The 13580-nt window shown below is 47.6% G+C and overlaps 1 protein-coding gene across 4 annotated transcripts in view; it reads left to right on the top strand.

Moving 5' to 3' along the window:
- The window catches only part of FARP2 (FERM, ARH/RhoGEF and pleckstrin domain protein 2), a 132708-nt gene that overhangs the window by 100642 nt on the left and 18486 nt on the right, over positions 1-13580 (top strand). For all 4 annotated transcript variants that reach the window (XM_060242107.1, XM_060242108.1, XM_060242106.1 and 1 more), the window contains exons 15-18: positions 309-398; positions 3986-4119; positions 5265-5346; positions 10406-10643. In XM_060242107.1, the coding sequence (XP_060098090.1) occupies positions 309-398; positions 3986-4119; positions 5265-5346; positions 10406-10643 (544 nt within the window). The remainder of the gene's footprint in view (positions 1-308; positions 399-3985; positions 4120-5264; positions 5347-10405; positions 10644-13580) is intronic.

Raw genomic sequence — 13580 nt, 5'->3', positions numbered from 1 at the left:
TTAAAACTGGCAGTAGGCAGAAGAACTAAAAATTAATCGAATGCCATCTTGAATATACCTGAATTAAACCCAAATGGTTTAATGAAACTCATGTTCATTGCTCAGGTTCAAGATATAGATTCTCAAAGACTATATGAAGTATGCATATTTCAGAGGTTCTTTTAAAATGGAAAGTTTAAAAACCAAGGCCATGGTTTAAGCTGTCCACTATATTGCTCCATCCAGGTGTTTCCAGGAGACTTACCAAATACGTGGTTAATAAGAAACATTTATGTTTCATTTATTTGGGATTTCCTTGTTTCTTTCAGCGATATCCAGCAGACAAAGCATATTTCATAGCAAAAGAAATTCTTGCTACCGAACGAACTTATTTAAAAGACCTTGAAGTCCTAACAGTAGTAAGTAATTTAATCATGCTATGTCATTTTTTTTTTCTTTTGAAGGAAGTTGTTTTCATTATTGTATGAGGCTCTGTAGGATCATCTTTTTTTCTCTATGATTTGCTGTAGATTTCATGCAAGGAGGGGATGCTGTCTGCACTGCAAACTTTGTTCTGTTGCTGTTTCTGTTCCTAGTTTCTCTCAATACAATCTTATTCTTTAAAGAGATTCCCTGTTGGATCTAAGAACTCCCTTCCACTATGAGAAGTGTCTTGCTCCTATGGAGGCAAGAGTATTGCTGCAACAAAGAAGGCACCTCACAGCAAAAGGGAGCTCTAGGATCCAACTGACGGAGCTTGATTTTTATTGGTATGAGCCATCTCTTACATCCTTTAATGACTGTTATAGCTTCTTCTTTGTTTTTGGTGAATTTGTGCTGCTGTATCTGTGCACCTACTTATCTAGAAAAATTCCTCATTTCCTGTGCTAACTACAGACTCTGCTTCTTCATTACTTCCATCCCAGGTGGATGTGAGGTCTTATGTTTGGATGCTTTGTCATTATTACCTGGTGATCACTGAATTAGACTATCGTAATTAACTCTACATGTGGCCACTCTTAAATATTTATTTACTTTATTTATACCCTGCCCAATGGGGATAAGACTTGCCATTTGCCCTCTGGAAGTAGGAAATCTCCTGCTCCCCTCCCCCCTCAGCTCCTGTTGCCTGCTATCACTTTAGCAGCTGGCAGGAGAAAAATTTAAATAAAACAAAAAATAGCCATGAACATAATGGTGTAACATCTCTTCCAGGGAAAACCTGGAAGTGATGCAATACCTCTACAGGAATCACTAGAATATCTTTTTTAAACTATTGCGTTTCTGGCAATTCCTAGAGAGATGTGACATAATGTATGTACGTATTTTCCCTGGAAGTGACATAATGCCATCATGCTAATAGTGCCCCCACAGAGTCCCCCCAATGGTGATGAAAAATAGCTTACAGCAGAAACTTCACGTATTACTATATTGCAGCAAGACCTGTTCACATTATCAGATGTGAATATGTTGCACCAATACTGTATCACCTGGGCCTAGTCCGGGAGTGGCCAAACTGCAGCTCGGAAGCCACATGTGGCTCTTTCACACATGTTGTGTGGCCCCCACTGCCCCATCAGCCAACTCAGAGAAGGCATCTCTCTCTTTAAATCATTTCTCCAAGCCAGACACCATCTACATTACTATCGAACCATTTAAACTGGCAGAATCAGCGTCATAGAACTAATCACTACTACTGCCAGATAAATTTAAATTAACTTAAATTATGTATTTTAATCTACTAATGAGTTTTTATATGTCTAATTTTAATTGTTAAATTTACAGTTTTTATTTATTAATGTAAATGTATAAAATGCTGTTAGCTGCCCTGAGCCGCCTAGGCGGGGAGGGCGGGATACAAATAAAATCTATTATTATTATTATATTCGAAAATGCATTTAAAGTTAAAGTTTATTTATTTATTTATTTCTGTAAATTTATAGTTTGCTCTTTCCCATAATGGGCTCAGGTTGGATTCCAACATGCAAAAACAATTAAAACCAACAATGCAACAATCAAATAAATAAACAATAGAACAGTCGAACAATTAAAACAAATTAAGAGACCAGTTAGATGGTGTAATAAATAAAATAAAATAAGGATGCCCGCCTGCCTCAGCCAAAGGTTTGGTGGAACAGCTCTGTCTTACATGCCCTTCGGAATGGCAACGAGTCTGGCAGGGCCTGAACCTCCATAGAGAGCTGATTCCACCAGCTCGGGGCCAGGGCCAAAAAAGCCCTGGCCCTGGTTGAGGCAAGGTGGACGTCCTTTGGGCCAGGGATGGTCAAAAGATGTTGACTGGTCGATCGTAATGACCTCTGGGGCTCATATGGGAAGAGATGGTCTCACAGGTATGCCGGTCCCAGGCCACGCAAGGCTTCAAACATCCGTACTAATACCTTGAAGTGGATCCGGTACTCAATTGGTAGCCAGTGCAGACTGCGCAGCATCAGCCGACTTTCTTTGCTTTCTTTCCAGCTCTCCCTTCCTTCTATTTGCCTACTTGCCTTCCTTCCTTGCGACTCTCAAACATCTGATGTTCATGTATTGTGGCTCTCAAACATCTGATGTTTATTCTATGTGGCCATCCCTGGCCTAGTTTAAGGTGCTGTCTGGCTTGGTCCCAGTCTAGGTCAGACAGCATCTATTCCCAGGGCTTTTTTTGTACAAAAGCAGGAACTCATTTGTATATTAGGCCACATCCCCTGACACCAAGCCAGTCGGAACTGTGTTTGTATGCATTCCTGCTAAAAAAAAAAAGCCCTGTCTATTCCTGTATAGACCAGGGGTGCCGTGCATAGCAACTGGTGGGAAATGGTGGAAGGGAAAGAGCAGGACATCAGGCAGCACATCATAATTTCCAGGTTTTCCCCCAAAGTGATGTCACAGTCTCCAGTAGCCATTTATCTTCTTTCTTCTTGCTGTCCATGCCAGCAGGCAACAGGATCCCTCACCCCTAGTGGGAACTTGGCAGTTCTAATATAGACAAAGTATGCTGGAATCATCTGGGGAGGTCCTGTTTAAGGCTCTGTCTTGCAAGGACATCATGTTGGTTTATATAGCAATGTTTCTTTGTAGCTGCCCCAGAGCTTTGGAATTCCCTGTTCTGAGAGATTATTTTGGCTCTTTACTGGCATTTCATTAAGCAGTTGTTGTTGTTGTTGTTATTTTGGTTCTCCAAGACTTTTAATTGACAGGATTGTTCCTAATTTTAGTTGCTGATGGACTTTTAACAGTTACGTATGTTGTCTGACAACTTTAATTAATGTTAGCTAATTTTGTAGTTTTAATGGGTTTATTATTATCAAACTCTGAAACTCTGGGCTTTTAAATCTGTTATATGTTGTTTTGTTAAAAAGTTTTGTAATCATGGATTTTTATTCTGTTGTATGACCCCAAAATTTTGAAAAGCAACGAACAAATTTAATAAATAAGTAAAAATAAACATGATATCTGTATGATCCCTGTTAAAGGTTCTTCCCTCTAATAGTTGTTCAATACTTGCTGAGGTTTATTTAAAACATTGTAAAATTGTATTTTTCCTTAGAACTAAAATATGTAAATGACAGGCGTTTTCTGTCCAGCAGTGAGGGTTGCACCAGAAACATGTAATAATCTAAGTTCCCCACTATTGAGTCTAACTGGTTTCATTCTTTTGAAAGTAAACATGTCCCTATTTGGATGATTGCTGAAACAGATTTAATAAACCACCATTTTCCAGCAGCATTTTCATATTTTGATAACTCTGGTTCTTTTTCCCCCCAGAGATATTGTGAGTGGAAGGCATGTACCTGTTGCATTATACTTGTCTATGACTTGAAATATGTTTTCAGAAAGAATTCTTTTAAAGAATATGCCCTCTGTCAAAGAACTGGCTTTATATTTTTGAAATTTCCTTGTATGGTTTGCTAGATTTTCCATTCTTCTCACTTTGCAGATGCTCAAAAAAGGGAGTCAAACACCTGTTTCTTATCTCTTTCTCTTTCTCTCCATCTCTCTTTTGCAGTGGTTCCGCAGTGCAGTTGTCAAAGAGAATGCCATGCCTGAAGGCCTTTTGACCTTGTTCTTCTCTAACATAGACCCTATTTATGAGTTTCACAGAGGTTTTCTCAAAGAGTTGGAACAGCGGTTAGCACTTTGGTAAGCATTAACAGTACCGTGCAGGTAAACTTCGGAATTCCTTGGTCACTGATGAAGTCCCTCTCTCTGATTACTGGACATATTTACTTACATTTGTGGCATTTTTGCTGAATTCTTTTTTCATGAAATCAACCCCAGAATCTTCTACTAGAATTGATCTGTAGCCCAGCTTTGAGATGCAATAGATCTAAATGTTCCAGTGGGATCATAGGAGCTGTTTCCAGGGGGAGTTTTACCTGTAAGTGACCAATGAGGAGCATGAAATCAAGAAGTCAGTTGTGTGTTTTTCTGAAGTTACAGTTTTAATCTGATAAAATCAGTCCTTCAAGTGTAACTGTGGCAACTAGGGTTGCCAACCTCCATACAGTGGCTGGTGATCTCCAGGAATTACAACTGATCTCCAGCTGGAGAAAATGGCAAATTTGGAAGTTGGTTTCTGTGGCATTACACCTTTCTGAAATCCCTCCCCTTTCCAACCCACCCCCACGCTTCATCCCCAAAATCTCCAGGAATTTCTCAACCCAGAGCTAGCAACCTTAGTGACAACCAACGGATGTTTCCTGTGCATTCTTCAACAAAACTATTTTTCTGAAATCAACTTATTTTTGTGTGCACTTTATGTTATATGCCACATGTAAGAGTAAAAAGAGTGTAGTTCCGCTCCTTCACACACACACACACACACACTCACTGTGCCTAGATAACTTGAAATCTCTTGTAAACGCCTTATGAATGTTGGATTGTTTTCCCTTCCATCAGCGGGCTAGTATGCCACAGAGAGCTGCTTATAGCTAAAATGCCAAGTCTGATCAGTTTTAAATGCCAGGTGAAAACATTTTCTGCAGATTTAGGTTGATTGCTTACTATCCCCTTAGATTTAATTTGCTATTTTGAAACTACAGTTGTTTTCTTTGGTTTTCATTCTTTTATTGATTTTTAATGTCTGCTTTTTTATTGTTGTTCCACATTTGTATATTGTATGATGCTGCTGCTGTTTTATTAATATTAGTATTTTTTTAAAGTTTGGAAACTGCCCATGGAGTCATAATTCATAATTTATTTGCTGTTATTAAAGAAACATTTTACCTTAACAGATAAAGGAGTTCAGAACTAAATCATAACTTTTTGTTCTCTCCTGTTTACAGGGAAGGACGATCAAATGCTCCCACAAAAGGAGACTATCAACGGATTGGTGATTTAATGATTCGAAATATGCATACGCTGAAGGTATGGAAATACAAACAGCATTCAACAATGTTTTTCCCCTCTCCATTCCATACCGTCTCTTCTCAGAGGTCTATAGTTCTCCTTTTTAGTAGTTTTTTTTTAAAATCCCTATTGTTAAATTGTGTAACGGTAATGATAGTGTGGTTCTATTTAGACTAGAAATGGCTGGCGATTTCTTTCTGAAGAATTTCACACAAGAATTTCTAATATAATCACAGAATGCTACCAATTGATGAATAGACTGAAGCATATGCTACTATATGCAGAACCAGGGCTTTTTTTGTAGAAAAAGCCCAGCAGGAACTCATTTTTGTATTAGGCCACACTCCCTGACATCACCATAGTTTCACACAGGCTTTTTGGGTAGAAAAAGCCCAACAGAAACTTGTTTGCATATTAGGCCACACACCCCAACACCAAGCCAGCTGGAACTGATACCAAGCCATCCATAACTGCGTTCTTGCTCAAAAAAAGCCCTGTGCAGAACAATGTAATAAATGGGATCCTACATATGTTTTATTAATGATGGAAGACAGATGATCTTGCCTGATTCCCCTCCCACTACAGTCCACCTAGACCATATGGCATTTTGTCTGTGAGTGTCTGAACCCTTGGCAATGCCTTTATAATGGTCACAAGGTGCTACTGGGTGAAGAGAATATTACTAATTCATTTTTTGTAGGATCCCAACTAGGGTGACCATAATGTCTGAAGGCCAGCCAGGGACACGGGGGGGGGGGGGGGGGGGGTGCGCGCGCGCGTGAAGCGCGTGCGCCGCCGGAAACAGGAAGTGACGTCACTTCCGGTGATGTCATGCCACCACCGGAAACAGGAAGTGGCATCACTTCCTGTGACATCATTTCCCCCGCGTCACCTGCCGGAAACAGGAAGTGACTTCACAGCACTTCCTGTGACGTCCCCAAAAATCCCCCAAATATCACCGCCGGAAACAATTTTGCTCTCAAATCCTGTATATACTTCATCAGTATATGGGATAAGGCACTTTCTCAACTGTGCTGCATAATGCAGCCTATTTATTTTGTCCTGTTGGCTCTGTTGGCTCTATCTGCGCCACCTTCATCACTTTCGGGGTGTGGATCCCCCAGTGGGGTGGTCTCCCGACTCCCTCCGCTGACTGTTTCTGATAGCCCTGCGCCCCCTCTTTCATTTGATATGTGTCCCGTGCGGGTGCCACCCTCCCGCCGGGAGATGCCGCAAAATGAGCCCCCTTGAGGCTTATGGCGGCAGGGCTCGGGGGAAGCGAGCTAGACTGCTGTTCTTTTGAGGGGTTATAGAGTGTTTCGAGCCCGTCCCTGTGGCATCGGTCCCATCGTTGTGGGACCCAGGGGGCCGGCGCAGCGGCACGCCGAAGCAGCCTGTCACTAATAACACCGGTCAAGATGCAGGACAGGAACCTGGAAGTGACCGACAGGCTGCTTCAGCGTGCTGCTGCGCCGGCCCCCTGGGCCCCACAACGATGGGACCGATGCCACAGGGACGGGCTCGAAACACTCTATAACCCCTCAAAAGAACAGCAGTCTAGCTCGCTTCCCCCGAGCCCTGCCGCCATAAGCCTCAAGGGGGCTCATTTTGCGGCATCTCCCGGCGGGAGGGTGGCACCCGCACGGGACACATATCAAATGAAAGAGGGGGCGCAGGGCTATCAGAAACAGCCGGCGGAGGGAGTCGGGAGACCACTCCACTGGGGGATCCACACCCCGAAAGTGATGAAGGTGGCGCAGATAGAGCCAACAGAGCCAACAGGACAAAATAAATAGGCTGCATTATGCAGCACAGTTGAGAAAGTGCCTTATCCCATATACTGATGAAGTAAATACAGGATCTGAGAACAAAATTGCACTAGAAGACACAAACGCAAAGCTCCCTTACACTGAATCAGTGCTTGGGTCCTCCAAAGTCAGTATTGTCACATAAGAGAAGCCCTGTTGGATCAGGCCAGTGGCCCCTCCAGTCCAACACTCTGCGTCACATAACAACATAAGAGAAGCCCTGTTGGATCAGGCCAGTGGCCCATCCAGTCCAACACTCTGCGTCACATAAGAACATAAGAGAAGCCCTGTTGGATCAGGCCAGTGGCCCATCCAGTCCAACACTCTGTGTCACATAAGAACATAAGAGAAGCCCTGTTGGATCAGGCCAGTGGCCCATCCAGTCCAACACTCTGCATCACATAACAACATAAGAGAAGCCCTGTTGGATCAGGCCAGTGGCCCATCCAGTCCAACACTCTGCATCACATAACAACATAAGGAGGGAGGGAGGGAAGGAAGGAAGGAAGGGAGAAAGGGAGGGAGGGAAGAAGGGAAGAAAGGAAGAAGGGAGGGAGGGAAGGGAGGGAGGAAGGAAGGAAGGGAGGGAGGGAGGGAAGGAAGGAAGGAAGGAGGGAAGGAGGGAAGGAAGGAAGGAAGGAAGGAAGGAAGGAAGGAAGGAAGGAAGGAAGGAAGGAAGGGGAGGGAGGGAGGGAGGGAAGGAAGGAAGGAAGGGGGGAGGGAAGGAAGGAAGGAAGGAAGGGGGAGGGAGGGAAGGAAGGAAGGAAGGCAAGGGAGGGAGGGAAGGAAGGAAGAAAGGAAGGGAGGGAGGAGGGAGGGAAGGAAGGAAGGCCGCCCCCCGCCCCCCCCCCCCGCTTTCGGCCCCCTTACCTTATTCCAGGGCGGCGGAGTCCAGCGGCGGCGGGGAGTCCTCCGGCGGCGGCGTCGCGGCGAGGGAGGGAGGGAGCTGCCGGCGCTGGCCTCCAGGGACCAGCGCCGGCTGCTCCGCGGCTCCCCCGCGGCCTCCCTGCTCCCTGGAGGCCCTCCGCTGCTCCCTGGAGGGAGGGAGGGAGCTGCCGGCGCTGGCCTCCAGGGACCAGCGCCGGCTGCTCCGCGGCTTCCCCGCGGCCTCCGCTGCTCCCTGGAGGCCCTCCAGAGACTCTGGAGGGCCTGCAGGGACCAGCGGAGGCCGCGGGGAAGCCTTCGCTGGCCGGCGCTGGTCCCGGAAGGCCTTCCAGAGGCTCTGGAAGGCCTTCCGGGACCAGCGCCGGGTGCCCCGCGGCTTCCCCGCGGCCTCCGCTGGTCCCTGCAGGCCCTCCAGAGACTCTGGAGGGCCTGCAGGGACCAGCGGAGGCCGCGGGGAAGCCTTCGCTGGCCGGCGCTGGTCCCGGAAGGCCTTCCAGAGGCTCTGGAAGGCCTTCCGGGACCAGCGCCGGGTGCCCCGCGGCTTCCCCGCGGCCTCCGCTGGTCCCTGGAGGCCCTCCAGAGACTCTGGAGGGCCTACAGGGACCAGCGGAGGCCGCGGGGAAGCCTTCGCTGGCCGGCGCTGGTCCCCGAAGGCCTTCCAGAGGCTCTGGAAGGCCTTCCGGGACCAGCGCTGGGTGCCCCGCGGCTTCCCCGCGGCCTCCGCTGGTCCCTGCAGGCCCTCCAGAGACTCTGGAGGGCCTACAGGGACCAGCGGAGGCCGCGGGGAAGCCTTCGCTGGCCGGCGCTGGTCCCCGAAGGCCTTCCAGAGGCTCTGGAAGGCCTTCCGGGACCAGCGCCGGGTGCCCCGCGGCTTCCCCGCGGCCTCCGCTGGTCCCTGCAGGCCCTCCAGAGACTCTGGAGGGCCTACAGGGACCAGCGGAGGCCGCGGGGAAGCCTTCGCTGGCCGGCGCTGGTCCCCGAAGGCCTTCCAGAGCCTCTGGAAGGCCTTCCGGGACCAGCGCCGGGTGCCCCGCGGCTTCCCCGCGGCCTCCGCTGGTCCCTGCAGGCCCTCCAGAGACTCTGGAGGGCCTGCAGGGACCAGCGGAGGCCGCGGGGAAGCCTTCGCTGGCCGGCGCTGGTCCCGGAAGGCCTTCCAGAGGCTCTGGAAGGCCTTCCGGGACCAGCGCCGGGTGCCCCGCGGCTCCCCCGCGGCCTCCGCTGGTCCCTGCAGGCCCTCCAGAGACTCTGGAGGGCCTGCAGGGACCAGCGGAGGCCGCGGGGAAGCCTTCGCTGGCCGGCGCTGGTCCCCGAAGGCCTTCCAGAGGCTCTGGAAGGCCTTCCGGGACCAGCGCCGGGTGCCCCGCGGCTTCCCCGCGGCCTCCGCTGGTCCCTGCAGGCCCTCCAGAGACTCTGGAGGGCCTACAGGGACCAGCGGAGGCCGCGGGGAAGCCTTCGCTGGCCGGCGCTGGTCCCCGAAGGCCTTCCAGAGCCTCTGGAAGGCCTTCCGGGACCAGCGCCGGGTGCCCCGCGGCTTCCCCGCGGCCTCCGCTGGTCCCTGCAGGCCCTCCAGAGACTCTGGAGGGCCTGCAGGGACCAGCGGAGGCCGCGGGGAAGCCTTCGCTGGCCGGCGCTGGTCCCCGAAGGCCTTCCAGAGGCTCTGGAAGGCCTTCGGGGACCAGCGCCGGGTGCCCCGCGGCCTCTCCGCGGCCTCCGCTGGTCGCTGGAGGCCCTCCAGAGTCTCTGGAGGGCTTCCAGCGACCAGCGGAGGCCACGGAGAGGCCTCCACCACTGCCGCCGGGCCCCGCGCGCGGGCGGGGAAGGCGGGAAGTGAGGGAGGGAGCGTCCCTGCGCGTGCGCAGGGGCCCTGCGCAGGCGCAGGGACGCTCCCTCCCTCACTCCCCGCCTTCCCCGCCCGCGCCCGCGGCCCACCGGCTCCTGGGCTGCCTAAACCGGGACCTTTAATGGTCCCGGTATAGGCAGCCCGGGATCCGGGATTGGGTGGCCAGATCCGGGAATGTCCCGGGAGACCGGGACGGTCTGGCCACCCTAATCCCAACAGCCTCTTATGCCTTATTCATGAAATATCTGTTTAAGGTGGCTGGGGACAGAAAGTGTGTCTGTGTTATATGTGCATGAGAATGCAGACTCTCCAAATGCATTTTGTCAATGTCCCCAAATAGACGTTCCTTCCTTACTGGACATATGCAAGCAAATGCTGACAGTGTTGTTTAGATGACTGTCATAATCCACCAGTGCGTGAGTTTTCAGACACTTGAAAAATTGTTGTGTGAATGCTGGTATCACCAAACTTCATCTCACTGATAGGATATTTAGCAAGTGTTCTCATGCATCTGCTAATGTGCTCTTCATTTGTTATCCTCCAGGAGCTTAGTTGCTACTTACAGAAACATGATGAGGTCCTGACAGAGCTAGAGAAAGCAACTAAATACACAAAGAAACTGGAAATGGTTTATAAGGAATTTGAACTCCAGAAGGTTTGCTATTTGCCGCTCAATACTTTCCTGCTTAAACCCATCCAGAGGTTAATGCACTACAAGTTGATCCTGGCGAGACTTTGCAAGCACTACACAGTAGATCACCGGGACTACGCTGACTGCAGGAGTGAGTGATCGATCAGGCAAAATCTTGAAAGCCTCCAGTTAGCATTTTCTGTGTTTTTTACACTGATGTTAACAAACTGGGATGGTGGATCTTGGGGATGCATGAGCAGAAGGAGCTTGTTGTGGTGGATCATTCCCCTTATTCTTTTTCCTACAGCAGCCCATTGCAACTACAACAAAGGTAGCGTTGCCAACTTCTAGATGGGTTAAATCAGAAGAAACACCATGAATTAATAACTCACAACTATTGTGATGTACAATTTCAGTAAATAGTTATAACCAATATTAATGTGTCAATATTTCATTCCAAAATATATAAATAGTCTGCAGAGTTCATATGCTTGTCATATGCATTCACATAGTTCCAAAACCTCATATCCATTAGATAAGTCCCAATACGTTTGGAAGTATTTAAAGTGCCAGTAGCAGTCATTTCAAGATTAAAGTGCAATCAACTTCTTAATGGAAAAAAGTTCTTGTGCTTGAAATACTCAGTCATGGATAGTTGATTGGATAGTCTGGATAGCTGATCAGTGAGAAGGGGTCACATCAATGATCCAGGATTGAATATTTCAAGGTCAAGTACTTGTTATCTAATGGATATGAGGCTTTGGAACTATGTGAGTGCATATGACTAAGATATGAACTTTGCAGATTTTTTGAATTTTGGAATAAAATAGTGACACATTAATATTGGTTATAAAAATTTATTGAAATTGTGCATCATAATTATTGTTAGTTATTAATTCACGGTGTTTCTTCTGTTCTGTCCTATTCCTTTTTTTGTTATAACTTCTAGATGGGGCCTGAAATTAAAACTGATATCCAGACTACCAATAGAAGTTCCCCTAGAACAGTGGTTCCCAACCTTTTTTGGCACCAGGGACTGGTTTTGTGGAAGACAAATTTCCTGTCCCTGCCCCCTATTGGATTCTTTAGATGGGGGAGAAACTGGGGCTACTTCTGCAGTCTTCTCTCTAGGTAGGCAAAGGGGTAGGTGAAGGCTGCTGCCACACTTCCCCTTCCACCTAACTCCAAGGCTGCCTCCCCAGAGCGAAGCCACACTGCCTCTTTCATCTACCCAGGTCCTGGGTGGGCAAAAGCAGCAGTGCAGTGCCTCTGCCTTGCTCCATGGCCCAGTTGCTAACAGGCATGGACCAGTACTGGTCCATGACCCAGGAGTTGGGGACCCTTGCCCTAGAGGAAATGGCAGCTTCAGACAATGGACTGTATGGTATGCTTCCCCAGACACCATCCCCCAGTCTCCAGGAATTTCCCAAGCCAGAGTTAGAAAACCTAAGAGAAGAAGACATTGTCAGAGGTCATGGAACTTCTGGGGCAGAAAGCTACCAGGCATGAGGGGGGGCAGAACTGTAGGGAGGGAGGGGAATTGGTAACATTGGTTCAACTTTGTTCATGAGTCAGGGTGGGAGAGGATTTGGTGGAGGAAATGTGTTTAAAGACAGTATTGTTGCCTTTCCTTGCCTTGTTTTTCAGTTGACATTTCTCTTGATTGTATAAGTCCCTATTCTTACAAACCTTACTTTTAAAGTTTACTCAACATCCCAGTAAATTTCTTTCTTTTTATTGTGGGGCGATATGTATGTAGAATGTATTAATAAAATTTCTTATTGAAAAAAATAGCATTTCCAGGAGGAAGTGCATTTAGAAAAAGCATTAGGTGGAGAAAGTGCATGGAATCAAGTTTTCCTTTGGCACAAAAGCAATGTGGGATGATTTTATCCAACTGGTGGCTTTTTGTCTATTGGAATCTTCCCTTCCACACTAGGCAATGACTTTTCAGGATTGCAGGAGGCTACTGTAGAAATGAAGAGGTAGAGAAAGTTCTCACTGAGTGTGGCTTTGGATCATACAGCTATGGGATCCAATCCTTTGAATTTATCTTGCTGAATAAATAGCACTGATTCAGAATTAGTTCATTTGTCTTAATTTTTTCTTAACTTTCTGGCATGTCATAATGCACAATAGGGATGGGCACAAACCTAAAAATGTAGATTCCATTTGAGGTTCAGAGCGCTTCCCAAAATGAACCTCAACCCAGGCAAAAAATGCCTCAAACTTAATCAGGCAGTTCAGATCCCCCTTTCTCACAGCCATGGCAAGCTGGGAGAGAGTGGGGGATTGCCCAGGAAGAGTAAGCGATTTCAGCCTGGCAGTGATCACCTTAACAGCAAGCCATTTCAGTTGTCTGTTTCAGTCTCATTTCGTAGCCATTTAAACCTAACAATCAGCTGCAGATCCATGCCACTCAGCTGTTAGGTTTAAGTGGCCCAAAGAGTCAAACGAAACCAGACAAAAGTCTGGTAAATATTCAGGGAAGGCACCTTTCCCAAACATTGGTTTGGGGGGTTCCAAACTGGGCCAGGATTGTGTTGAATTTTGGTTTGTAGACGGGTTCATGCCGATCTCTCATGCACAGTAAGAGACCAGAATTAAATGGGTGGGTGTTCTTAAACTGTTCAATTAATTCTCGTGAAATTCTTTGTACTGTTACTGATACCCATAACTATTGCCCATAGTCCCTGAAGAGTGGCATCTGCTCACATCTTTAATCTTGGCACTGCTACCTTCTGTGAGTGGTGTGACAACCAGGTCTGATTCACACATTCATGTGGATCAACTGATGTCCCATCACTTAACTGAAAATGTGAAATACTGAACTGAGAATCCTTGTGCCTGTTATTATTATTTATTACAATTTTACCCTGCCCTCCTCTGAAACAGTTGGAGGTAATATACGTTGTCCTGATTCCACCTCTCTACTCCCACTACCTTCAGTCCCAGATGGAGTAAGATGATAGTATGCGGTAAAAATGCTATGGCAAGGTAGAAGGTATTTTTAAAAGGATCTCAGGTCCTGATTAGTTACAAAGTATGTTGTAACTAAATAAATGTAAAGTAGCATCAACTTCAAAAC

This window comes from Heteronotia binoei, chromosome 6, assembly GCF_032191835.1.
Source record: "Heteronotia binoei isolate CCM8104 ecotype False Entrance Well chromosome 6, APGP_CSIRO_Hbin_v1, whole genome shotgun sequence".
NCBI lineage: Eukaryota > Metazoa > Chordata > Lepidosauria > Squamata > Gekkonidae > Heteronotia > Heteronotia binoei.
The sequence above is the reverse complement of the archived record's forward strand: the minus strand, read 5'-3'. Positions and strand labels throughout refer to the sequence as shown.